A 25,062-nucleotide genomic window follows, 5' to 3' on the forward strand; every position below is an offset into this window, starting at 1 on the left:
CTAATGAGTTTTCCTTTGAAATTTAGAGAGGAAGTTTTGGAATTAGGTACAAAAGAAAGAAAGATATTTGGAAAATTTATTTGTCTCATTCACCGGTTCTCAACCTGTGGGAAGCGAGCTCTAGGGGACGCACTATTCGCAACTTTTAAATTTTCACTCTAAATTTAGGGGGGGGGGGAGTTTTGAAATTTGGTACAAAAGAAAGAAAGACATTTTAAAAATTTATTTGGTTCTTTCATCGGTTCTCAGCGCATCCTGGGTGGCGCAATATCTGCAACTTATGAGTTTCCCTATACATCTACTGGGAAAGTTTTGGAATTGGGTACAAAAGAAAGAGAGACATTTGAAAAATTTATTTGGTTCATTTACCGATTCTCAATCTGTGGGGCGCCCGCGCTCCCTAGGGGGCGCAATATCTGCATTTTATGAGTGTCCCTCTAAATTTAGGGGAAGTTTTGGAACTGGGTGCAAAAGAAAGACATTTATTTTTTTTTTTTACTTCATTAACCGTTCCTCAACCAGTGAGGAGTGGGGCGCGTCTGCGTCTGCTTAGGGGCGCAATATCATGAGAATTGCCCGTTCTCAACAGCGGATACAGAAATTTTTCAAGTGAGGAGCGATTGATTTTAATCATTCAACCTTTACTACGTATCCTGGTTACACATGTTAATAACACAGGTTTAGGTCTTCAATTCTGAAACATTTCCGCTTGAGAACTCTGACCCCCCACTCCCTTTCCCTACTATTATCGAAGATCATCTAAAATTGCGTTTTTTAACATTCAGTAATAAAAAAAACTGCGGGGGAGGTCCTCCTTTATCCTCCTAATATCATCGAAGAGCGTCAAAAATTCCATTATTGACTTCAATTTCTAAAAATTTCTGGGAGAGAGTTTCAGAATTCCATTTTTTCGTTTATCGTTAAAGCTGGCTTGCGATTGTGTTTTTTATTTATGATTTTATAGTTTTCAAAAATGTCCGAGGGAAGGGGCGAACCTCTCCCCACTCTGCGATCACCGAAGATCGTCAAAAATTGCGTTTTTGAAACTTTGATTTCGAAAAATGTTCGCGAGAAAGTTCCAAATCCAAACCCTTCCACTAACGCCTAACGTCATCAAAGAGATACTTTATTTACGTCTTTAGTATTTTAATTTCGACAAAATTTCCAAGGGAGAGCCTCCTAACCTCTCTTTGCGAAGCATCATCGAAGATCGTCTGAAATTGCGTTCATGAAACTTTTTCAAAAAAATACACATAAACCTCATTCCTTCTTTCAACATTACGAAAGATAGGTTACAATAGCGTTTTTATGACTTAAGTTTTGAAAAATATCTGGAAGTAGGGGGTTTAGAGGTGAAAACACCCCTCAGAGCCATTGGTTTTAACATAAATGCCAATTCTGGTAGAATTGTTTGAGCAAAAAAACCACCTTCAAAAGGTATTTTTGATTTTAAAAAAAAATCCACTTCATCAAAAGACCTCCTTCCGAGGGTATTTTTGATAAGAAAAAATAGTCCCTCCAGATAGTATTTTTCATCGCAAAACCTCTGGCTGCGCTAGTGCAGTCTTTAATTACATTCTTATTATGTGGCGCAACCAGAGGAGGGGTCCACAGGACCCGTACCTACCCCTGAATGCTGAGTTGATGTTTTTTTTTCTTCAGAAGTATTCTTTCTTACTGAAAGGAAGGAAGGAAAATGTCTTAGGGATAGAAAAGTTATTTTAACAAGGGAAAGAAATGTTAGGAAAAAACCTTAATTATTTTAAAAAGAAATGTTTAAATTAAAAAACTTTAACAGTTGTAGATTCTTGGTCAGCTAATTTGTTCCACCTCCCTTCTGAAAATAAAAATGCTGTGCGCGAAGCTCACCCCTTCCCCCCATCGAAAATTATTACAGATAGTCTCAAATTTTGTTTCCTGGTCTTTAATTTTGTAGAGATTATTCTGGAGGAAGAACCCCCTAACACCCCACCATCTAACAACACCGAAGATCGTCTAAGTAGCGATTTTTAATCTTCAATTTCAAAAAATTACCAGGCCCTTAACCTTATCAAATATAGCCTACAACTGCATTTCTTAGAGTTCAATGTCAAAAAATTCCTGGGGAGGGGTCTTTGAAATCCGTCCTTCTAATATCAATAAAGAATGACGAAAATTGTGTTTTTAAAGCTACAATTTTGCTAGTTTTAAGGGGATGAACCTCTGAATTTTTCTCTCTAACATCATTGAAGAAAGTCTAAAAAACTTTGTTTTAAGGACTTCAATTTCGAGAAACTTAGAGAGGAGAGTCCCTCCTGGAACTCCCCTCTCCTCAATATCTTCAGATTGTCAAAAATTTCGTTTTCGGCGCTTCAATTTTGAAACATTGGCTGGGGGTGGTAAATCGACTCAAAAAATCGGTATTCTAGTAGTTTAATAATTCTTGGCATTCTAGGGCTTTTTTACCGTTTGATAATAGCCTATTTGAATCGATGACATTTCCTAAACCCCACTTATTCTTTCTTTAACATCCACAAATGCAGTCTATAATCCCGTTTCTAAGACATAAATTTCAAAAAAATTCTGAGGGGGGGGGGGGAGCCCGAACATTTGCTTCCTTTAACATTACCAAAGATTATCTCCCAGTTTTAACCTCCCAACGGTCCTGTTAGTTTTTGTATGTGTGTTATATATTACATATATACCATATGTCTGAGGGAATTTTTTAAAAGTGCTCCCCCTCCCCCCCTTTCAAACTAAAAAAAAATTATTTTCAAGTTGTGCACCTGCTCTTCTTTTAACTTCAGATGGAATGCAATCGCGTTTTTAAGACTACAATTTTGAAACATTTTTGAAGAATCCCCATCCTCCTTCCGCTAACTTCATTGAAGATCGACTGAAATTGCCTTTATGGCAGGTGCACAGTCCCTCAAATTATTACCCCCATCGCCTCTCCCTTGCATCCGCGCTTACCATTTTGTATTTTGTTATTTAAGGCTATACTAAAACAATTGTTTACACTGAAAACGTTATGCGCATCAATTACTTTTATTGCAATAATAAATTAGAATACCTTGTTGTACTTTTTTTCCCTTGATGGGGCGAGTGAGGGGGGGGGGGCACCACAAATTAACGTCCAAGGTGTCACCCGTTCCGGGAACTCCACTATAAAATCCTATTATGTCCTACATTAGTTTATTTAAATTATTTTTCGCTTCCAGTAACAATGCATTTTTACTTAATATTTTTTTCCCTAGCGGGAGAATAGCTGAATGTTCAAAAGTAAAGAAGATGAGGATAACAATCAAAAATGTGATTTTTCATCTTTGAGAACTCATTTGGTGGTTGGGGGGGGGGCGCCAGGTGTGTGGGGGCGCCGAAATTGAAAAAAAAAGTGCCCCCTCCTGAGCCGAATCCTGGATCCGCGCCTGGGGGCACTCTATGGTGATCTCGCCACATATATATTAACGAAAGTAATTAGACGACATTCATTAGCAGGGAGAACAAAAACTAACTTTATTTTCAAAACACGGACGCCAGCACTAGCGATTCAAATATCATAACAGTTGCCATTCAATATGAAAACAAAAAGTAATATATATAAATTATCGCGGTTACAGTGAGACGCCACAACACCTTTCAAATAGTTAAAAGGGTAAAAATTAACTATTTGCTCTTTCGAGCATACGAACTCTTGTAGTCCAGTATAAAAAAATAATCCAGGATGACAAAGTGAAAGCTGCATCCCAGCAATGGTTATTGGCCTTTGGACGGGATTTCCTTGCAAAAAGTATCAAAAAGACTTGTACCACGCCTCGAATAATGCTTAAATAACGGAGGTGGTTATGCTGAAAAGTAGATTTTGAATAAAACTTTAAAATACCACTAAAGTTATTGTAAAATTTCTATCCTGTTTTGTATTATTAAGCATTGCAACTAACTTTTTGACCTCGTAGTATAGCCTTGGTAGATGCTGCTATACAGCAGGATTTCGAAAGACTTACAATGAATGCTTAACAAAGGGCTTGAACTTATCACGCATTTAACTCAATACTTCAAAAAGTCCACTTACATCCCTTTGCCTCTTGAGACTTCAATTGTAACTTATAAATGCGATAAAAATAGATTATAACCGATCTCAGGACTAATTTTTGAACTTTGATTTTGGTGAATTGTTCGTGCAAGGAAAAAAAGTATTTGGACCAAAAAAACATGCCATTAATTATTCAAGTTTCAACGGCAATCGGCGAAAGCAATGAGATCACAAAATGAACATCTTGAGTTACTTTAGTTTTGCCGTCATGCTTGCTTGTATGCTTGTTTTCCAAGGGTGCCCATGGGGAGTGTGGATCACAGTTTAACATTAAAACTATCTGTTCAAGGTATCTACAGTCGAAAGGCCCGACTAACTAAAAGTGAGGTCCTAGACCCACAATAATTTGGAGGCCCCCAGAAGACTCTATAGCGGAATGAAGTAGTTGATTTACAGGTTTGGGCCCCGTCGGGTTTTTGTGGCCACTTCAAGGAACCAAGGGTGCCCACCTATGCGGGGGGGGGGGCGGGTATGGCGCAGACTGAGCCATTGAAGTTTCTAGGAGGAGTTGTTTCAAAAGGTATTTTCCCTTTTTGGGGGACTCTTGTTTGGGAGGGGGGCTCTTCGCGATGTTTAGGGGGGGTCCTTGCTCTTAGGAGGTGTGGGCTCCCCTGATGGAACTATATAAATCAATTATCATGTACTTTTTTGAATCCCCTTCAGGTCCCCTCATAGTTGTGACATGGTAAATTCGCTACTGGCAGAATGAATAAAAATTCTCTTAGCATTTTTTTTTTTTTTCAATTAACAAGTCTTTTGACCAATCAAGGAACCCCGTAAAATTTGAACCCAAACTTTGGGCCCCGACTGTTGATCCTTCTATTCTGCTTTTGAATTTATGATTTGTCTTATGTGTATCGATTATAAAACTATTTCAATGGTGTTATTATTCAGTAGTACTTAATAACATTCTAAGCTACTGGTCTTATATATTTTTTCTTTTTAGTTTGTTTGGTTTTTATGCAGTCGGGTTTTTTGTTTTTATTTAATAAATGTTTTTTGGTGAAATTAAATAAAAATCGATATTAAGTCTTATTGGAAAGAAAATCTGCGTTAAATTTTAAATTAAAGCGTTTCTTCTAGTAATGTATAATTAATGATTACATAAGCAAAAAGCAAAATAAAAAGTTAAATATGCCGATACCGTTTATTTATTCAAGATATCGTCAGATTCAATATAAACACTCATGAAAAAAAGGCCTCTTTGCGAATAAAACCCGCATTGAAATAAACTTTCTTGTGAATACACCTACATCAGAGTAAAGAAACCTTTGTATTCAATTAGCAAACAGCAAAGCTAAAATGAATAAATAAAGAACTGCTAGAGAAATACATAGGACTACTAAATTTAGCATTCAATAAAAAATGTTAAGGAATGCGATTCATTATTCTCAGGTTAAAACATAGAAGACCATCGTCAGCAGAAACGATTTTTTCCGATATTTAATAGATAAAACTTCACTGTTATCGAGTTGTTAGCTACCAAAATAAACCAATTTTTAAGTAAATTTGATTATTTATCCAAATTATTTTTATCTATTAATCGATATGCAATACTGCTAGTTTAAAAAAGAGGCAAAAATGAAGTCGTATACCGAATGCTTTTTAAACGAAAAAAAAGCTTTGTGGAACATTAAATAGGCGCAACGTGAAATGTTTGTTGCCCATCCCGTAAAAATTTTAAAAATGGATGAACCTAATTCCGATATTTAACGCTTCAAGTATGTCTCAAATAATTTTCCATTTGAAAAACTTGATACAAATGCAGAAAAATGTTTCGGAAGTCGAATTCAATTCACACGGATGAATACAGAAATCTTGAAATAACTCATGTTCAAAGAACACAACATTTTAAAAAATATTGTGCATTAAAGATTTCAGCATAATTATGTGCGTCTGTTTCAATACATTAAATGATATGAAATTTTAAAATATAAATTTATTTTCCTGCTCAGGTTCTGTTCAAAAAAGCTCCACAAATTTCGTATGAAAGGAATCAACCAAATCGTACCTTGCGCATTTTTTCCCCTCTAACAAAAGACTTTCCGTAATCACCTCAACATACGCAAGAGCATTTGCTCCTTAACATCCGACAACAAGTAAATGAAAATGCTGAATTTGACAATTATAATGATGAAGAAAATCGATTACAAAATGATCAAACTTCAAGAAATTCTTCCCCCTTTTGTTAGGTGATCACAAAAGCGCACGAGATATTCAACATTTCACCCGTTCCTTTACTCCGCATTAATGATTTCCAATGGTTGCATTTCATATGTTGTATTTGATTTGTCAAAGCGACAGATAAAGTTTATTTGCATGTTCGCGTTGGCGTTCATTTATCAAACAAAACTCAATATTTTCATTTTCTTGTTTTAATGATTTTAGTAAATGTGTCGCATAATGAGATCCAAGAAAGTTTTTGGCAATTCTTTCACTGAATAGATTTTCATAAAGAATAAAAGCAAATATAAAGTAAGAGAGTAAGTTTAGATATGCTTTGATTATTCCTAAATTTGTATATTTATAGAAAATTACCTGAAAAATATTAGTAAAGAATCGAAACTCAAGTAGTGAGGTCTAAAAGTAATTCATAAATTTTTTTTATCTTTTGCTTTGGAAAGATATATGAAAGATTTCAAAGAAGGATTTTGAAGGAAATCATGCTTATAAAAGCTAAATTGATTTAAAGTGTCTCATATGTTTGAGAATCTAAATGTCATTTGCAGTGGATTTCTTTATAGTATTGCATGATAAACATACATTTTTGGTTTATTTACGTGTTTATTGGTACGTGATTTCACGAAAATAGTTCAAATCATATCAAACACTGTTGAATTTTGTTTATCAATTCAAATAATTTTCGCCAACTAATCATATTTTTCAATTGATTTTCCACTTATTTGTGTATAATAATATGTCAATGGTTTGTACGAACGTATTTTGTGAAGTATTTTTCAATATGTTGACCATTTCGTGTAACAGAGTATACAAATAAGTCTTCAAAAATAGTTCTAATCATAAAGATAAGTTAACGTTACAGAACTACAATGAAACAATAACTCAAAAATTACAATAAAATAATGGCCCTAAAATCTGCATATCATTAATACAAATATAACAGAGTGAACATTCAACGGTTAAAATTAACTTTAAGAAAAAAAATAGACTCACCTTGTTTGTTGACTATAAAATTCAAAGTAGCAAACTAAGCACAGAAGTTAAACAGGGTGTCCGAAAAGTTCTTGAAGCATTTAAAAAATTCATAGAAACGCAACAAATTGTCGCGTGAATATGCTGTTTACACAAGAATACTTCACAAGTTCAAAAACATTTTTATGCTCATTCGTGTCAAATTGTGTGGCATTGCTAGCATTGAAAATCAAAATACGAATTACCGAAGTTGGCTTAACTGTTACCAAGGTCCATGCTGAAGCATTTAAAAAATTCATAAAAAAGCAACAAATTGTAGCGTGAATATGTTGTTTGCACAAGAATACTTCACAAGTTAATGAACATTTTTATGTGCATTCGTGTCAAATTGTGTGGCATTGCTAGCATTGAAAATCAAAATACGAATTACCGAAGTAGGCTTAACTGTTACCAAGGTCCATGCTGGCTACAACATGGAATGAACTTTAATACCGTTTAGATGTGGTTTGAGCAACCAACGGTACACACAACTCTAGTAATGAAAGGTATTGCTTTCTGCTTAATCAAATGTTAACACCTCACATTAGGTTTGTTTTTCATACTCTGACGATACAGCTCACCTTTAACACAATTTGGAAATTTTCTTCTTTCTTTTCGTTTTTACGACATCATAAAAAACTCGTTTACCTATGAAGTATTCAGGGGCGGATACAGACTATCATTTGGGGGGGGGGAGGTGAAATAAACTCTGACTGAAGAATGACCCCACCCCCCATGAGTTAAGCAACGGTTTTGGGAGCGAAAAGTTTTTGAAACTGTTAGGTGTCAATAAAAAGCACCAACTTTATTAGGAATAAGACCCCTAATACGACATAGAGGTCACTAACTAATTTCATTAGCAAAAGTATGTAAATATATTCAAATATTTACTTTTAAAAATAATTGATGAACAGACGATATTATGAAATCATTTATATTTTACAGGGAAAAAAAAGTGTTTGAACAAAATGCGGGCGGATAATATTGTCGACGGTTTGGGAGGCGTCCTGACCTCCATGACCCTCCCCTTGTATCCGCCACTGGAAGTGTTATTATGCAAACTGCATATCCATACAACAATTTCTTGCTTTTCTATGAATTTTTTTTAATGTGTCAGAGACTTTTCGGACATCCTGTACAACTTAGTCATATTACCGAATTCAAGGTACGGTCATTCAGAGTATCTTTGAACGAGTCCGGATAACGTTGCGCCACCTCATTTTTTTAATTCATTTGATTTAGAAAATAAAATTCTTGCTGACGAGGTCATAAAATAAGCTTTCTGCTCTTTGACTCTAAAATGTACTATAATATAAAATATACGAAGTTGTGAAAAGTTATGCGGACTGACTCAAAGATACTCTAAATGACTGTAATTGTTTCTTTTATTTTCGAATTGTCTGTAACAAAGTGCAGCCTATGCGAAACGTAGAACGTGTTGAGACAGTAATGAAAAGTTTTTTTTTTCCCCCAGGAAATTTATTCTCCTTCGGTTGTGATGTAACTTCATGTTTATGTACAAGACATAATATAACTGATGATTTAAATTCTTATTTTCATTTCAGCAAATATTTCAGCACAATCTTTAATCGCATTTTAATCGTTATAACCTGAAGCTGGAAACCTAATACTCTCCCTCTTATTCCAAAGATTTTTTTTTACCTTTTATAAATTACTTATGTACAAACAATTGATGCTCGATTGCACACAATTAAATGAAGAATCTGTACAAGAAAAAGTAATTGGTGATATTTATTAAAATGTATTTTTAAAAACGTCAACGTCTTGGACACGATTTGCTCCATTTTCGCGAGAATGACCCACGTACATTTGTAGCTTACAGTATTGCATGTCTGCAACCATGCAAAATAAATATGAAAACTTTGTGTCAAATTTTACGAGGTTATAAGGTTATAGAACACAACTATACTAACCCCATTCGTTGTGGAATTTATAGTCATAATCAGAGGTCGGAAGGAAGAAGACCGACTCCGAGAATTTTTGAGCCCTCTGACTCTGATCCGTTCACCGTATGAGTCCGACTCCGAGTCCAGCTCTGCTCTGACTTCACAGACATGACAGATTGCGGACGCTAAGGGAAAATTTCCGACTCCGACTTTTACAATTTTAAAGTCTTCGACTTTAGACTCCCACCTTTAGTAAGCCGAATCCCACTCCTTTGTCTTCAAAAAAAAAGTCCGATTACCTGGCTTTGACTAGCCAGGGATGGTCGTAGCTCAAGCAGAGAGAAGTTGGAAAAGGTGTTTTCTCCTGACTACCAACAGGAATGTTGATGGTACATTCTCAAAGAAGAAATTGCTCAAACCTGCTCATTGTCAGGAGGATCGCTGTTGTTATCGGAGATATTCCAGTGTCTACAAATATGCATCAGTGCGTGTCACGCAGATTGCAACGTGCGGAGTTCTGTCATCCAGTAAAATCTGGCCCACTTTTTCAAAATTACACTCTATGCTTAAACTTGTAGCGGGGCCTCGGTGGCGCTGTGGTAGAAGTTGTGTCTTCTAAGCGGCCAAAGATGTGGGTTCGATTCCCACCTCGCCCTGGGTTTTCTTCCGTTCGCATGTATTGTAAATCTTTCATTTGTATTGTCCTGAGAATAAAATTTGGAAAAAAAACGTTGTGGTTTATTGGAGGTATAAAGTTTCTCCGCTGAGAATAGCTAAAGACCTCAATGTGTGTTATCAAAAAAAAAAAGAACTTGTAGCTTATAGATTTGTCTATTTGTAAATTAAAGATTTGTATAAATGCAAATTTTACTATCATCCTTTCATGAGTGTAATTTATTCAATCTCGTGGTAAGTTGTTCTCTTCGAAAAGCAAAACTGGAACATTTACGGTTCAGTGAATTCAACTAATTTTTCTTTGAAGTCTAGCACAAAATAAAAATTTATGCATCTAATGCTTCGCGCTTTTTTTTCCCCCCAGGAAAATCACCCTCATCTCTTGTATCATTATCTTCCAGAAGATATATTTGAATGTGGTAAGTTAACAATAGTTTGTCATTTCTATGTGACGACTTATTTAATTTTCAATATCAGCAACCATCAGAATAATATTGTTTAAATAGGTGATTTTCATTAGCATAAATCTTTTTTATAAATCTTAAAAGAAAGTCCTTTGAGTGGTGAAATGTACTTTTGTGACTTTTACAACGGAATCATTTGCCTTCTGAAATGCACTTTTGTTAATTCTACGAAGAAATTATTTGCCTGATGAAACCTATTTTTAACACGCTTTTTTTAGCTTCACTTACATGTTTGTGAGTAACTCTCCTTTGGACTAAGAGCTAGTGGCTTATTACTTTTAATACATTCCACCACTTTATGAGCGTTCGTGACCGAGCGGTCTGAGGCGCGGGTCTTTACTGACGTCCACCTACGGGGATCATTGGGCATGCGTTCTAATCCCGTCTACACCGAAATTAAATTTATAATCTTGCAACTCAATTTTCGCCCACTTTTTTGTGATCGGATTCTTTTAAAATTTGAAATGCAACCTCTGACCCGATGACAATGCAATATTCTATAACCAATTTAATTTATTAACGATAAGTTATTAGTTTATTCTAAGTAACACGCTTTTATTAGCTTAACTTGTATGTTTGTGGGCTCAACTTTCATTTGCACAAATAGCCAATGGCTTATTGGAATGGGGTTGTTTCCTTCAGTCAAAAGTAGTACTTTTTGTCACTGAAATGGATAGAATAAGCAAAAAATAATAATAATAATAACATGAACCCAGAAAATACTTTCATTTTCCCAACAGTTATTTTTTAATTTATTTTTTTTAAATGTCCAATTTTTCAAACAAGGCGTGGCCCTTATGACGTCACAAATGATGCATTTTGGCGCATCTTTCTACCGCGATTCCACTTTATGATAATCAAGAAGCGAATTAAAATTACGCTCTACGCTTGTTAACAACCATATCGTTGCCAGTTCACGTGAGTAAAGATGCGAATTAAATATTTTGCGCTATGAATGGCAACACAGAATGGCATATGGTCAGATCCTATGTTTTTAAGCATGCTCTTTCAGGGAAAAATACTTTTAAAATTTTGGAAACGACCCCGTTGCTTACAACGTACAAATCAGAACTGCGGAGTGTAACAATGTTTGCACATGAATTTACCAGAAAGTATTCAAAATGTCTGATGCAAATAATGCATAGAATATTAAGATACATTCCATTATAAAAATCGAACACACGCACAAAGATTTCATTTAAAAGTTATAAGTGTTAGCAATATTTAATATCTAAATCTTATTTGAAAAAAAAAAACAGTAATAACTTTATATTTTTCAGAAATAAAAAATACAAACAATTAATTTTTGATTATTTGAGTACAAAAACTAGAATCGTAAATCCACGATCTTGAAGGTGTCCATTCTTCTAAGAATCGCCCTCCCCCCAAATTAGAATCATCCAAAAAAGACCGCTTTAAAATACCCTCTCCCCTAAAAATGTCTATAGCGTAATCTGCGTAATCCCCCCCCCTCGTGAATCATTAATGATAATTCGTACAAAATAAAATAATAGTTTAAAAAACAAAAAAACACGCTTTTATAGCAAAATGAACTAAACAGTAAAAAATAATCTTTGGATGACAAGTATATAAAGTAATTGATCAAACACTTAATCAATTACTTTATATACTTGGTTTGGCCCAAATTAGAATCATCCAAAAAAGACCGCTTTAAAATACCCTCTCCCCTAAAAATGTCTATAGCGTAGTCTGCGTAATCCCCCCCCCCCCCTCGTGAATCATTAATGATAATTCGTACAAAATAAAATAATAGTTTAAAAAACAAAAAACACGCTTTTCACTTAATTTTACTGTAATAGAAAAAAAGCGTGGGGGACTTCTTATCAGTTGTCTTAAATTTCTTCTACTTGTTATCCATGCAAAAATGTAAATGCCCCCGACGCTTTTTTTTCTATTACAGTAAAATTAAGTGTTTGTCAATTACTTTTTATACTTGTCATCCAAAGATTATTTTTAACTTTTTAGTTCATTTTGCTACTAAAGTGTGTTTTTTTAGTTTTTTAAACTATTATTTTATTTTTGCTTCCTTTTACAAAAAAGAAAGTAGTGCATTCGCGAAAAAATTTTCACACAAAAATCGAATTTAATTTCCATTTTGCTCACCCCCGAATAAATGTTAAGTGTTTGTTTCGACTCGACCACAGATGGATAAGTGCCTAAAAACGTATATCCATTTTGACGATTTCCGAGTTAATTACAACGATTTTTCTCGTGACGTCTGTATGTATGTATGTATGTATGTATTTGTGTATGTATGTCGCATAACTCAAGAACGGTATGTCCTAGAAAGTTGAAATTTGGTACGTAGACTCCTAGTGGGGTCTAGTAGTGCACCTGCCCTTTTGGTTGCATTTGTGTGTTTCTAAAGGAGTCTTTTGCATCTTTTTTTTGGGGGGGGAACCATTGTTAATTTCGATGTTAACTCAAGTGGTGTTATAATTTGTCGGACACTTGGCGATATATCGCCAGCCTTTTGATCGCCAAGTTTTGTCGCCAATTTGGCGACAAACTTGGCGGATTTTTTTAATTCGGTTTCAAATTCGCCACTGTTGGTGATATTTAGAGAGTAAACTATTGAGTCACATTAAAATTGCCAATAATGGGGAAATGACATTAAATTGGAGTAAAAAGAAGTCATGTGATGCACACATCAGCACGTTTTTTAATTAATCAAGCAAGTTCTTCGCTAAAAGGATATTCTTCGTCTACCGAAATGTATTTTAGTATATAAAAGAAAGTTCTTCGTCTACCGAAATGTATTTTGGTATATAAAAGAAAGTTCTTCGTCTACCCAGTCTCCCGAAATGTATTTAAGTATATTTAATAGAAAGCTCTTCGTCTACCGAAATGTATTTTAGTAAAATTAAAAAAAAGTTCTTCGTCTACTCAGTCTACCGAAATGTAGTTTAGTACATTTAATAGAAAGTTCTTCGTTTACCGAAATGTATTTTAGTAAATTTAAAAGGAAATTCTTCCTCTACCGAAATGTATTTTAGTAAATTTAAAAGGAAATTCTTCGTCTACCGAAATGTATTTTAGTAAATTAAAAAGGAAATTCTTCGTCTGCCGAAAAGAATTTTAGTAAATTTAAAAGGAAATTCTCCTTCTGCCGAAATGTATTTTAGTATATTTAAAAGGAAATTCTTTATCTACTGAAATTCACTTTCATGAATTCAGCCTGGTGAAACGTACTTTTGTAACTTCTTCAAGCAATTTTTTCGTTTCGTGAAATGCACTTTTTAAAATTCTACAAGAAAATTCTTCGCCCGGTGAAACGCATATTCAGAAGTTCTGCACAGAAATTCTTCGCCTGGTAAAATGTACTTTTGTGAAATTTCAAAAAAAAAAAAAAAAAAATCTAGCCTTTTTTCCTAGCGTTTTTTTTTTTATTTTTTTAATTTAACTTAAGAAGACACACATTTTAAGCTTGCGTAGAAAGTAATTGTATTTTTCTTTCTCCTTTCTTTTAAGCAAATAAAGAAGAAGGTAAAGATAAAGAAGACCCATTTTATTTCGCAGAAGTAAGTATACCTTTTTACGAATGTCATCTAATTGGTCTGTAGGTTATATATATATATATATATATATATATATATATATATATATATATATATATATATATATATATATATATATATATATATATATATATATATATATATATATATATATATATATATATATATAAAAGTTTTGGTATTAACACAGTTGATTAAAAGTTTATGCTTGTTGTTTTTTTTTTTTTTTTTTTTTTTTTCAGAATGATGCTACAATACGAAATAAATACATAGAAGCTGCTCTTGTTTTTGATCAAAAATCGGTAAGAACGTATAAAAAACTGGACAACCTTACTTTTTTTTTCTTGCGACGTTTTATTTTTATTCTCTTTCTCTTGATAGTTCGAAACATATAACCGTCCACCGTCTGACGTTGCTGCAGCAGCAGTCGAAATGATCAATTATGTGGATCTGGTAAGTATTATAACACATTTTTGCATGCGCAATAGAGTTTATTTAATTCCATCACGTTGCATACGAAACTTTACGAGTGTGTTCTAAGATAGAGCTCATGGGAGGAGCTAAGGATCGCTCGTGTTCAAGATGTACCCAGTTCAAATCTCTATGTGAGAGACGGGGGTGCCGACCAAGGGGAGATCATGGCACAGACTGCGCCATTGAAATTTTTATGAGGGAGGGTGTTTTAAGGGGTATTTTACTCATTTTTAGGGGGGTTTCCACGATATTTACGGGGCTGCGCTCTTGCCTTTAGGGAGTAGGCACCCCTGGTGGGAGATGATGTTGTAAAACATTATTAGATTTTAGTGATGGGCATAATCGAATTCTCATAATTAAATCACTCGATTGTTGAAGATCATTCGAGAACTCGATTATCACAACTCGAGTTCTCGATTATCACAGCTCGAGTTCTCGATTATCACAACCGGAGATCTCGATTCAAAGTGATCGAGAATTCAATCGCTCGAGTTCTCAATTTCAAAAGATCTCGATTGTCAATCACTCGATTATGAGAAGTACTCGATTCCCGAGATCTCGATTCTCAAAAGTTCTCGATTATGCCCATCACCATTAGATGTAGTATTAGGTCTGCTGAAAAGTTCTGTCCGAGAATAAAGCGGATGAAAAGAATGCAATTTTAATATATTTAACAGTACTTACTGTATGGTATTCTTTAAACCATTTTCTTATTATTGCTTGCCATGGCAATTTGCAAATCCTATTTTTGAAGAACGCTTTGTCTTAGGAGGGGAGAAACTCAAGTAGTGCTGTTTTGACACTTCCTTCATTTTTCTTGAAGTGAAGCTTTTTATGTGGTGAGGGCTTTGAAATTCTGACCCACGACCTTTTTGTGTGACGGAAATGACGTAGTTGTTTTTTAATTGTTGCCAGAAACAGTAAATAATAACAGTAATTGTAAAAATAAAATACTTCTACGTTTTAATTGTTGCCGAAAACAATGAAGAATAATAATAATTATAAAGTTAATACCGTTAATACATTTAACGAATTTATTTCAAGACTGCACCTAAACAAGCACATATTTGAGGATTTTGTTGATTTTAAACTTTTCAAAAATTGAACGTTTTGAAGATTTATTCGATTCAAGTCAAGTCATCAATTTAAACCGTAAATCACATTGCTTAAGTTCAGCCTTGAAATTAGTTCATTTACTTTCATTTACAAAATTAACTACTATTATTTTACATTGTGTTCGGCAACAATTAAAATGCTGATTTTGATTGTTATTCCGGTTTCTCATTGCTTATAATCAATTTTCTCAAATTAAAATTCACAATTTTGTTGTAAATGTTAAGTCAGACGCAAAAAGAACGAGAGCGTGGTGTAAGAGAAAACGAAGAAGTGACAGTTCAGAATGTAAAAAAAAAAAGGAAAAAAAAGATAAAAGTTTCATTTCTGCCATGTCTTTGCGACATACAAATTTTTTCTTTTTTCCTCTCTCTCTCTACACCTGTGTAAAACTGATCTATATGACCACTTTCCGTAAGAGAGCGCCTATCACAAAAAACCCTACTGTTCACTTATTGACTGATATAAAACTTACAAATTCGAATAAAGTGTTTCCTTTCCCGTTACAATGAAATCCTGTTACAACGAGCTTCAATGGACCACAAATTTTGTTCGCTGAATCGGGAATTTTGTTGCAACGGAATTCAAACAATGTAACTGCAATTACGTTGGGACTGAAAATTTATTTCGTTGAAACGAAAATGTTGTTGAATTGGTATTCGTTGTAACGGGATTTCACTGTATTATTATTTGCGACGAATTTTAATTCATTTATTTATTCATTTTATATTTTATTTATTTATTTATTTATTTTATTTTATTTATTTATTTTTTCGGCACGGAAAATAATAAATTTTTACCAAGGAATATAAAGTAATTCCGTTTTCATCAGAAACACAAGTTTTTTTTTTTTTTTTAAATATTTCTGCTTGCCTAAAAAAATCTTTTCTTTTGTCCCATATATGTACATTGAATATCTTGCATTTTGTAAATGAGCAGCCCAATGAAGCTTAAAAATTAAACGTGATCGACTAAAATAGAGATAATTTTCGGACTCAGGGGCCCTAAAGTCAGTCAAAAACAAGTCACAGATCTAAATCAGCCAAATCACTGTTACACATTGTAAGTGAAATAGGTAAACTTCTAAATCATTCTAAAAACTGATTTCATACTTTATTTTTCAGATTTACCGGCCTTTAAATACATCCGTAAATTTGGTGTACTTGGAACTATGGTTAGAAGACCAAATGAAAATTGATTCTAACATCACTAATAATCTGAACGGTTTTCGAGAGTACGGTGGTAGAAGAATCAATCGAATATCAATCGATACTGCACTTTTGCTAACGTAAGTATTTCGTCATTTTCTGCAATATAATGGATACAACCAGTGGCACAGCGAAGGTGGGTTTTGAGGGTGAAAACACCCCCCAGAGCCATTGGTTTTAACATAAATGCAAACTATAATACTGTAGTTTATGCATATGAAAGGACTGTTTTGATCCAAAAAAAAAACCTTCAGAAGGTATTTTTGGTCAAAAAAAACGCCTCCAAAAGGTATTTTTTCCATCAAAAAAAAAAACTTCCAGAAGGCATTTTCGATCAAAAAATCCACTCCAGAAGGTATTTCTGGCTGCGCAAGTGGATCCAACTCAAAACTAGAATGCACTCAAACAGGTTTTGACACAACCTTTGCACTCAAACCTCTTGTACAGGGCTAATGACTGTATTTAAAACATGGTTTTTGCAAATATCGAGAGAGTTGAATCCAGTAGTGAGGGTTTAAATTTTTGCAACTTCTCCGTTTTGGGGGCGTACGGAATAACAAATTGGATATAATGTTTCGGAAGTCGGAGTGCATCTAATACTTAGCGGAAACATTTCATGCATCCAATTCGCAACTCCAATAAACTATAGGGGGCGCTGCAGCCACTGTCAAATGGTAATGAATGGATGAAAAAGGTAAACAAACGCAGTAACTTATAACTTGCTTTGACGCTCAGTGAGTGACTGTAAATTTTCATCGTGTTTGTGGGAAGCTTTCTTTTCTACTCCTCTGTAATTACATTACACCATAAACTGTCTGAAGCCTGTAATTTACATCAAAGAAAAAACGTGGAATAGAATGTTTTACCTTTTTCTTTAGCACTGTTAATCACCACAAGGTAGCGTATTCTAGCTCTGGAGTTGCGAATAGAAAATAATTAATGGAACTAAATTTGAACTATTTTATGTATTGTTGTGGAATTAACTATTGGATTTTAAAGTATACGCTATTTAAAAGCATTACTACCGGGTAGTTAAAGTCTCTTAGGCACCGTACACAGTTTATAAGTGTCTAAAAAAAATTGCGCATGCATTTGACTGAGTTAAGAGTCTTTTGTTTTAAGTTGGACAAAGTCGATAATTGTCACCTTCAATTTTCCTGAAAGTTTCAGGATGTACTAGTAGTATAGTTATAAGAAAAAGTGAAAAGCTTGATATTTAACTTGTTGGTCCTTGAGTACAGGTCAAAGTTTAAGGTCCTGAATATATGGTACTTTTCTCCGCACACACCCCCACCACTTAGCTGTAAGTCTTAGGTTTCACTGTCCGGGGGGTCCGCGTAGCGGGGCCCCCGCACGGCTGGGTGCGACGGTCGATAGTCGTCTGGTGGCTACGGACGGTATTGGTGCTTATTGCGCCGGGAAAGGTCCCCGTGCTGGGCGTCAGCCCAGATGGGAGTTTACCCCTTAATATGTGAATTTTGCTCACCATGAGATACGGGATATCTCTCCGTACCTCTTTGGTGTGCCATGGCTCCTTGAATATATGGTACTAAATATATGATCATTTTGCTCCAAAAGCAATGGTCGACCCATGCCATTTTTTTTTAATGTGGATATACATTGCTTTTTGGAGGAAACTGACCATATATTTAACCGATCATATATTTAGTGCCACATATTCACAACCTTAAACTTCACTTCTACTCAGGGACAAACAAATCAGATTTAAGAAAAAAGAAACTTCACTTTTTCTTATTATAGTATTACAAACACAACCTAAAATTTTCGTGAAAATTGAAGACATCAGCTATCAAAAGTGTCCAACTTTTAAAAAAATGACTTTTAAAAACATACCATGTTTCACTTACCTAACTTTGACTTTCCAGGAAGTTTTGGAACGCATCTCTCGCGCAAGTCAAGACTCTAATGTGAACCAATTTTAGTTAAAAACTATACTTTTGAAATATTTTATGAATATTAATCTAATACTTTAAAAATACGCTTTTAGGAGCATTAAAATCATTCTGGAAAAAAAACTTTCTCCGAACTTTTCCCTTTTTTTTAATTTGACCACTTGTAGCTTCAAACCCATCAATTTCCAAATCAATTTCGCTACGCAATCCATCACTTAACGTCATCGCTAACAGTTCGAAAAAATCTCATTATCTTCTTGAGTCAAACTCGCAGGAAGCAATTAAGGAACTAATTTTATTTTTTCATTCTATCTTCTTAAACTAGCGGAAAAAACATAATCAAGAAAATTCAGGAAAGATAATAAATAGAAAGTACTCTTTTCTTTTATTTATCTTCATGTAGCGGAGTTTTCTCTGTGTGCTCTTCTGATAAAAACCTTTTTCCAGGAGCGCTGACTTTGATGACAATGAAAGCGGCCATGCATTCTTGGATAGCATTTGCACTACAAGTGCTATTGGAATTACGAAAGTAAGATGTGAATTTAGATCTTTACTAAGAAATTTACTAATCTTCATAAACTGCATACTATACTTTCTTCATAAACTGCAAAAGGACATGTATCATAAAAAAAAAAGAAAGAGTAGTGTATATCCTATATGGGTAAAATAGGGTAATGACGCTAGGGGCGCCCAGAACTAAAATTTTTAATAGGATAGAAATTATTAATTCGCCGAATGGATCGCCCAATTTTGCCGAATGATAAAATACGGGTATGAACACATAAGTGGTTGTCTTTTCTGGCAAGTTATCGCGTTGGGTGATTTTTCACTGAGAGCAATTATTGGCTGCACATGAATTGTTTATTAAATAAAAGTACCTGGACGACCGAGCCTCGCTCGGCTTTAAAAGAATTATTTTTTGTCAAATTGTGTTTTTTTAAGGTTCAATACTTTTCCAAATATACTTGAAAAGCTTCTCGTTAACGAAATATTGTGTACTCGACCTTCTTATAACACTAAAGTACCAAACAAAGAAGGTTCTGAATGTAATTAAATCAACATTTTGCTTTAAACTATCTGTTACGTTTGTTTCCACTATACAATTTTCTTGTCAGTGATTAAAATATTTTGACCTTAGTTTTGCTATGGTGAAATCGGTTTTTAACCGAATACTTCCTTTCATACTATGATGCGTTTCACGATTTTATCCCAATCGAGATTTTCTTTTTAAATAAGTACTTTTAGTTTTTATGCAAGAAAATGCTACATACAGCATGATATTCATCAGAACTGATGATCCACAAACCATTCTAACAAATGATAACAACTGTCTTAACAAAACATAAAGAATCTCAAGACATACACTTCTTCGAAATAAATTTTAGATGCGTGATTTTAAAAACATGTTAAACTATTTGAAGTGTAAAAAGAAAATAAATAAATAAAATAGGATGGTCAAGCAATAGTTTCACTTAAAAAAGAAAAAAAGCCTTACATCAACTTACATAATGCTTTTGAATTTGTTTTCAGCCAAGTGTGTTTGAAATTAGTCAAAGTGGCCAATATCAGCCAAGCCCCTAAGCAAGTATAAAATTTTAATGCGAGGAGAGACAAATTTTCATTGTGTTATGGTTGCAAATCGTCTGCCTGATGCGTCAACTCACAGTTTACTTCAAGGCTTAACTCAATTTGACTTTATATTAAAAAACTGTTTTTTGTAAAAAAAAATCGCGTTTTTATAGAAAAAAACACTGATGTAGATGAACTTAGAATGCAAAACTACAATTAAATCCAAAATTTCATCCAAATCGTTAGAGCCGTTTCCGAGATAAGAAATATATATATACCCACAAGAATTTCTCGTTTAAAGATATAAGATATTATTTTTGGCCAATTTGGCAAAACTCGAAACTTTTTCTGGAAACAATAACTCTGCAATAATGAAAAAATCCTATCCAGAATGTCTAAACTTAAGCAGATGCGTCGTCCTATTTACATAGCGACTCTAAGTAAACCTCAGAAATAGAACGTTCGAGCATTTAAATATTGCAATTATGTCTCCAAATTTGCCGAATAAGGAATTTTCCGGAAAGTCACAGTGACCTCCCGTGACTTCCCAGCGAGATGCCGCTGAATAACGCTCACGTAAGGGAAATATGAATAAAACCTTGGTTTCCTAGGAGCGAACTCGCCGATCGTCGGCGTCGCTCCTCGCCGAGGAGAAATCTTGATTCTTCTGCGCATGCGCTCTCGAACTAAATCGACGTCGTGAATGGCCACGCCGGAATATACTTGACTTTGATTTCAGCGTCGCGACGAGGAGCGACGTCGAAGATCAGCGATTCGCTTCTAGGAAAACCAGGGCTTAAGTAGCAAAATTTACACACACAAAACAAATCAATACTTTTCAACGATATATAACTCCAAAGCTTACGGAACGCCTCGCAGTCTACTAATTTGTATAAACGTTCTAGGAACTTTTTATCATTTATTTAACTACACCTTGCACACTGAGCGACAATGCTCGACAAGGTAGGGTAATTACACTCAATGTTTGGATATATTTAAGTAAGGTAAATGCCCAAATCAGGCCAACCTAAAGTTCTCGCTTATTGAGTTTTCAACAATTTTTGTACATTCTTCAAATGACTTAAGGAAAAAGGCAATCCATTTAAACATTTAAGTTAAAGTTATCTTTGTCAGCAGTTGAACGAAAAATGGGGAATTAGCCTTACTAGTGACACTGATCCCCAGTAAGGCAAACTCTGAAAAAAATTGAAAAAATTCTTTATCTATATATATAAAAATGGAGTTTGGTAAATATGTTCCCTAAGATATCAGAAACTACCCGGCAGATTTGGCTGAAACTTTCACCGTTTGTTCAGTTTGGTACTGGGAAGGTTTATAGACCAATTCGAAAAAAATCCGATTGATAGTTCCCTTTTTATTCCAATTTTAGTCCCAATTTTCGCATAAATGCCCCCCAATATGGGGGTGGAAAAAAACGTGCACATATTAACATTATATGTCCATCGAAAGCGCCAATTTTTCTGCTGAAGATAGCATCTGTTCGAAGTTTCTAAGTTGTATAAAAAACGAGTTATGAGCTTTTTTGTTTCCTGTTCGAAGGCTTTCATCAACCCAAGTCATTATTTAGTGTGTCATCTCAACTCCCAAGAATTGTTGTATTGTTGAATATTTTTGCGTTTCGTCTGACTTTTTGAGGCTTTTCTCAAGTCAAATCTTAAAGTAACGTTTTTCCACAAGATTGGCTAAAAATAAACGGATTTGGCTGATTATTTTACTTTTAAACGGAACTTATGTAATTAATGGTTTATTATTATTATTTATGCTGATAGGACACTTGCTCACTATATCGAATTAACCAGCAGAAATATCGCCAGAATTTTTTCAGAAAGATTTCAGTAGCTGATGCATTTGGCAGTTCTTTCCACTGTCGCTGTTTTTGAGCCCAAAGACTGCGTAATTCGCAACTCCAACGAACTATAGGGGGCACTGTAGCCCCTTTCTAATGGCGGACGAAAAAGGTAAAACAAACGCACGTGGGTAACGAAGAAAATGCTAATAAGCCTGTAAATTTTGTTCGTATGCATGATTTTTTCGCTTTATTCTTTTTAAATTAATTTTCAAAGTATTGTTGACTTTCTGGCTCATGTAGAAAGAAATGAAAATTCAAGAAGCATTACTAAACGTCAAATATTATTGCAAACTTCGTAGTTCTAAGCAGCCATTTCCACGATGTTGAATTCGATATTTATCGATTCTTGATAAAACTAAATAATAATTGTGGCCTGACGAGAGTAACAATTAATGCTAGAAAATTTAATATGACATTACGAATTATTATCAAAAAAAGATGATACTTCTTTGCCTTGCTTGGCTAGCGCTTATTGTTTTGCATTTGTAGCTGAGTTATTTCTCTCAAATTCCTGAATCGGTTAATTTAAAAATTTTCTGTTCGATGTTTCTAATTTCTGAGTTATGATTTAATTATGTCATGCTATGCAAATCATCAACAAAATTCTCACGGATATATGGTGGTAGTTTTCTTTTCAGTTGATCTACCATTATTTCTTTTTACTTATCGAATTCTGTTAATCTTTCTACCATTTTATTCCACTCATGATAAAAATTAAAAATGGTTGAATGGTAAACATGCGGAATCTCGCCAAGGATTACTTTGCTCGCACAATACTAAAACTATAACCCTAAACAAATTTGGCGAAACCTTTCAGCTGAGAATAAAAGCAATATAATAAATTCTTTCTCGGTTAAACATTTTTCATTTTGTTCTACGATAATATATTCAAGAAAATATTTTGCATACTGTCAATTCCAACTAAATGCTGCTGCAAAATATGGTTAGTTAAATTAATTTAAGCTTTAAAAAAAAAACCTATATTCTTACAAATTCACACAAAACAATAAAATTTTTTACCTGGTATAACGTTATCCAAGTTTGTTAATCCAGAGTTTTCGTGTGTTAACGCTTTTACCATTTCTCAATCAATTCACGTTTTAGAAGGAAATAAGGAAAACAAACATTATTTTAAGCTCGAGAATACTACTAAGGGACGAAACAATTTCTGTAGCTGAAAGCAAGCTAAGACACATCGATTGCGTTAATAAATACTCAGAACAAACTGCCTGTGTTTACGTCAACAGACACACGTGGAACGCAATGTGGCAATGTTTTAGTTTTTTCGGCAGTTTTGTAAATCACCGCAAGGTAGCGTATTCGAGCGCTGGAGTTGCGAATAATGTTTCTCAGCTTTCACCATATAAACAAAATATCGCCAATCAAAGATACTTTAAAAAAAAAATACTGTAAAATAATTCAACAACTAAATTATGCAAATCCATAAACCGCACAAAAATTCCATTAATTTTTCTTTTTGCACGATTTCAAACAATCGCCAAATTTTACTACTTATTTTGGAAACATTTCGGATGAAAACGTTTAGCGCCATTTTATTTTGACCAAAAGTATCTCAGCATCTGGCAACAATATTTCTATAATAAAAATCAGTAAGGAGGGGGAGTATTATCGAAAGTGTCCCAAAATGATTCTCGCAAATTTGGTAAGATTTTAAACCGCACCAAGTGTCCACAAAAATTGAAATTTCCCTAAATAACTAAAGCAAGTGTAAAGAGAACACGGGCGGCTACATTTTTTAAAACAGTTCGTACATCAACAGCCATACAGACAAGGTTTTAGATTTAAAAAAAAAAGTACTAACAGATAAATCTTTTTAAACATGTAAAGTTTAATTTCATATTTCGGAAAATCTTCAATTTTGTATATGCTTAAATGTCGTGCTTTCGTTTCTAATTGAATGCTTTTTTGTTCTTTATACTTATTGCTATTTTAGTTTAATGAGTAAGGAAGAAGCTAGATTTTTAATCACGTCATAAAGGTTTGTTTTAAATTCTTTCGCTTAAAACAGAAAACAAGGGCAAGTAACGATTGTTTCTCATAATTATTTCTGATCCAGGCAAAGCCGGGTATTTTTGCTAGTTGTCAATATAAAAATTATTAAACCACGTATGATAAACTCAAAAACATGATCCAAAATTCCATATTTACTTCTGTGCAAAGGAGAAAGATCTTTCATCACATCCAGGACACTGATAAGTTGCTATTTTCCGTTTTTTAGTCACTCCTGTGCATAGTTCGTTCACATTATGTGCAGCATATGCAGCACAGGATCATATCCTCTACTCCTTCGGTGACTTACTAAGAGAGGGTCACATTTTCCGATCACCCAATTTACACGAATAATTTTTCGGTTGTTAAATGAATAATTATGTTAGTTTTCTTTTATTTATTTATGTAAATTATTCATTGATAAATGTACTGCTAAACCAGATTTTTTAAAATGTTTTTTATATGTACCCCTCTTCTCATAACTAAACAGAAAAATTTCGTATCTAAATCGCGATTCATTGTTAACATATCAAACCAATCTTAGTGACAAACAAGTTAACCAGTTATCCCAGCAGGAGTTAGTAATTTAAGGGAGCAAGTTCAGTCATTGGTTTAGGAAACGCTGAGGCAAAGATCCTAAGTCACATGGTTCAACTGCGACGAATGGGAGACATGTTTTGAGTGAAACGAGTGAAGGAAACCTTATTTCTTCCAATACTTTACTTTAAAATATATCACGTGACTTGAGATCCTTGTTTCAAGGTTTGGAGCATGAATGAGTTTTTTAAATCCATCTGAGACGTTCAAGTCGTAAAAGATTTTTCGTCTAAGTGTAGTCATTGAAAAAGAGCTGTATTTTTTTCCTTTTTTTTTCCTTTCTTTTTTTTCAATAATTTCATCGAAATGTTATTTATCATTTTTCTTCCAGATAAGAAATATTTATCAGCCTCATTTGACGTCATTTGTTTTGGCGCATATGATTGGACATAATTTAGGAATTAAGCATGATAGTGAAGGTAAGTTGTTTTTCAGGCAATCAAAAGTTTATGAGATTTT

General features: G+C 34.0%; 1 protein-coding gene across 2 annotated transcripts in view; it reads left to right on the plus strand.

Moving 5' to 3' along the window:
* The window catches only part of LOC129229363 (zinc metalloproteinase-disintegrin-like EoMP06), a 132,931-nt gene that overhangs the window by 80,627 nt on the left and 27,242 nt on the right, over positions 1-25,062 (plus strand). For both annotated transcript variants that reach the window (XM_054863654.1, XM_054863653.1), the window contains exons 7-13: positions 10,211-10,265; positions 13,803-13,852; positions 14,092-14,151; positions 14,231-14,302; positions 16,561-16,724; positions 19,005-19,086; positions 24,935-25,022. In XM_054863654.1, the coding sequence (XP_054719629.1) occupies positions 10,211-10,265; positions 13,803-13,852; positions 14,092-14,151; positions 14,231-14,302; positions 16,561-16,724; positions 19,005-19,086; positions 24,935-25,022 (571 nt within the window). The remainder of the gene's footprint in view (positions 1-10,210; positions 10,266-13,802; positions 13,853-14,091; positions 14,152-14,230; positions 14,303-16,560; positions 16,725-19,004; positions 19,087-24,934; positions 25,023-25,062) is intronic.

This window comes from Uloborus diversus, chromosome 9 (assembly GCF_026930045.1).
Source record: "Uloborus diversus isolate 005 chromosome 9, Udiv.v.3.1, whole genome shotgun sequence".
Lineage (NCBI taxonomy): Eukaryota > Metazoa > Arthropoda > Arachnida > Araneae > Uloboridae > Uloborus > Uloborus diversus.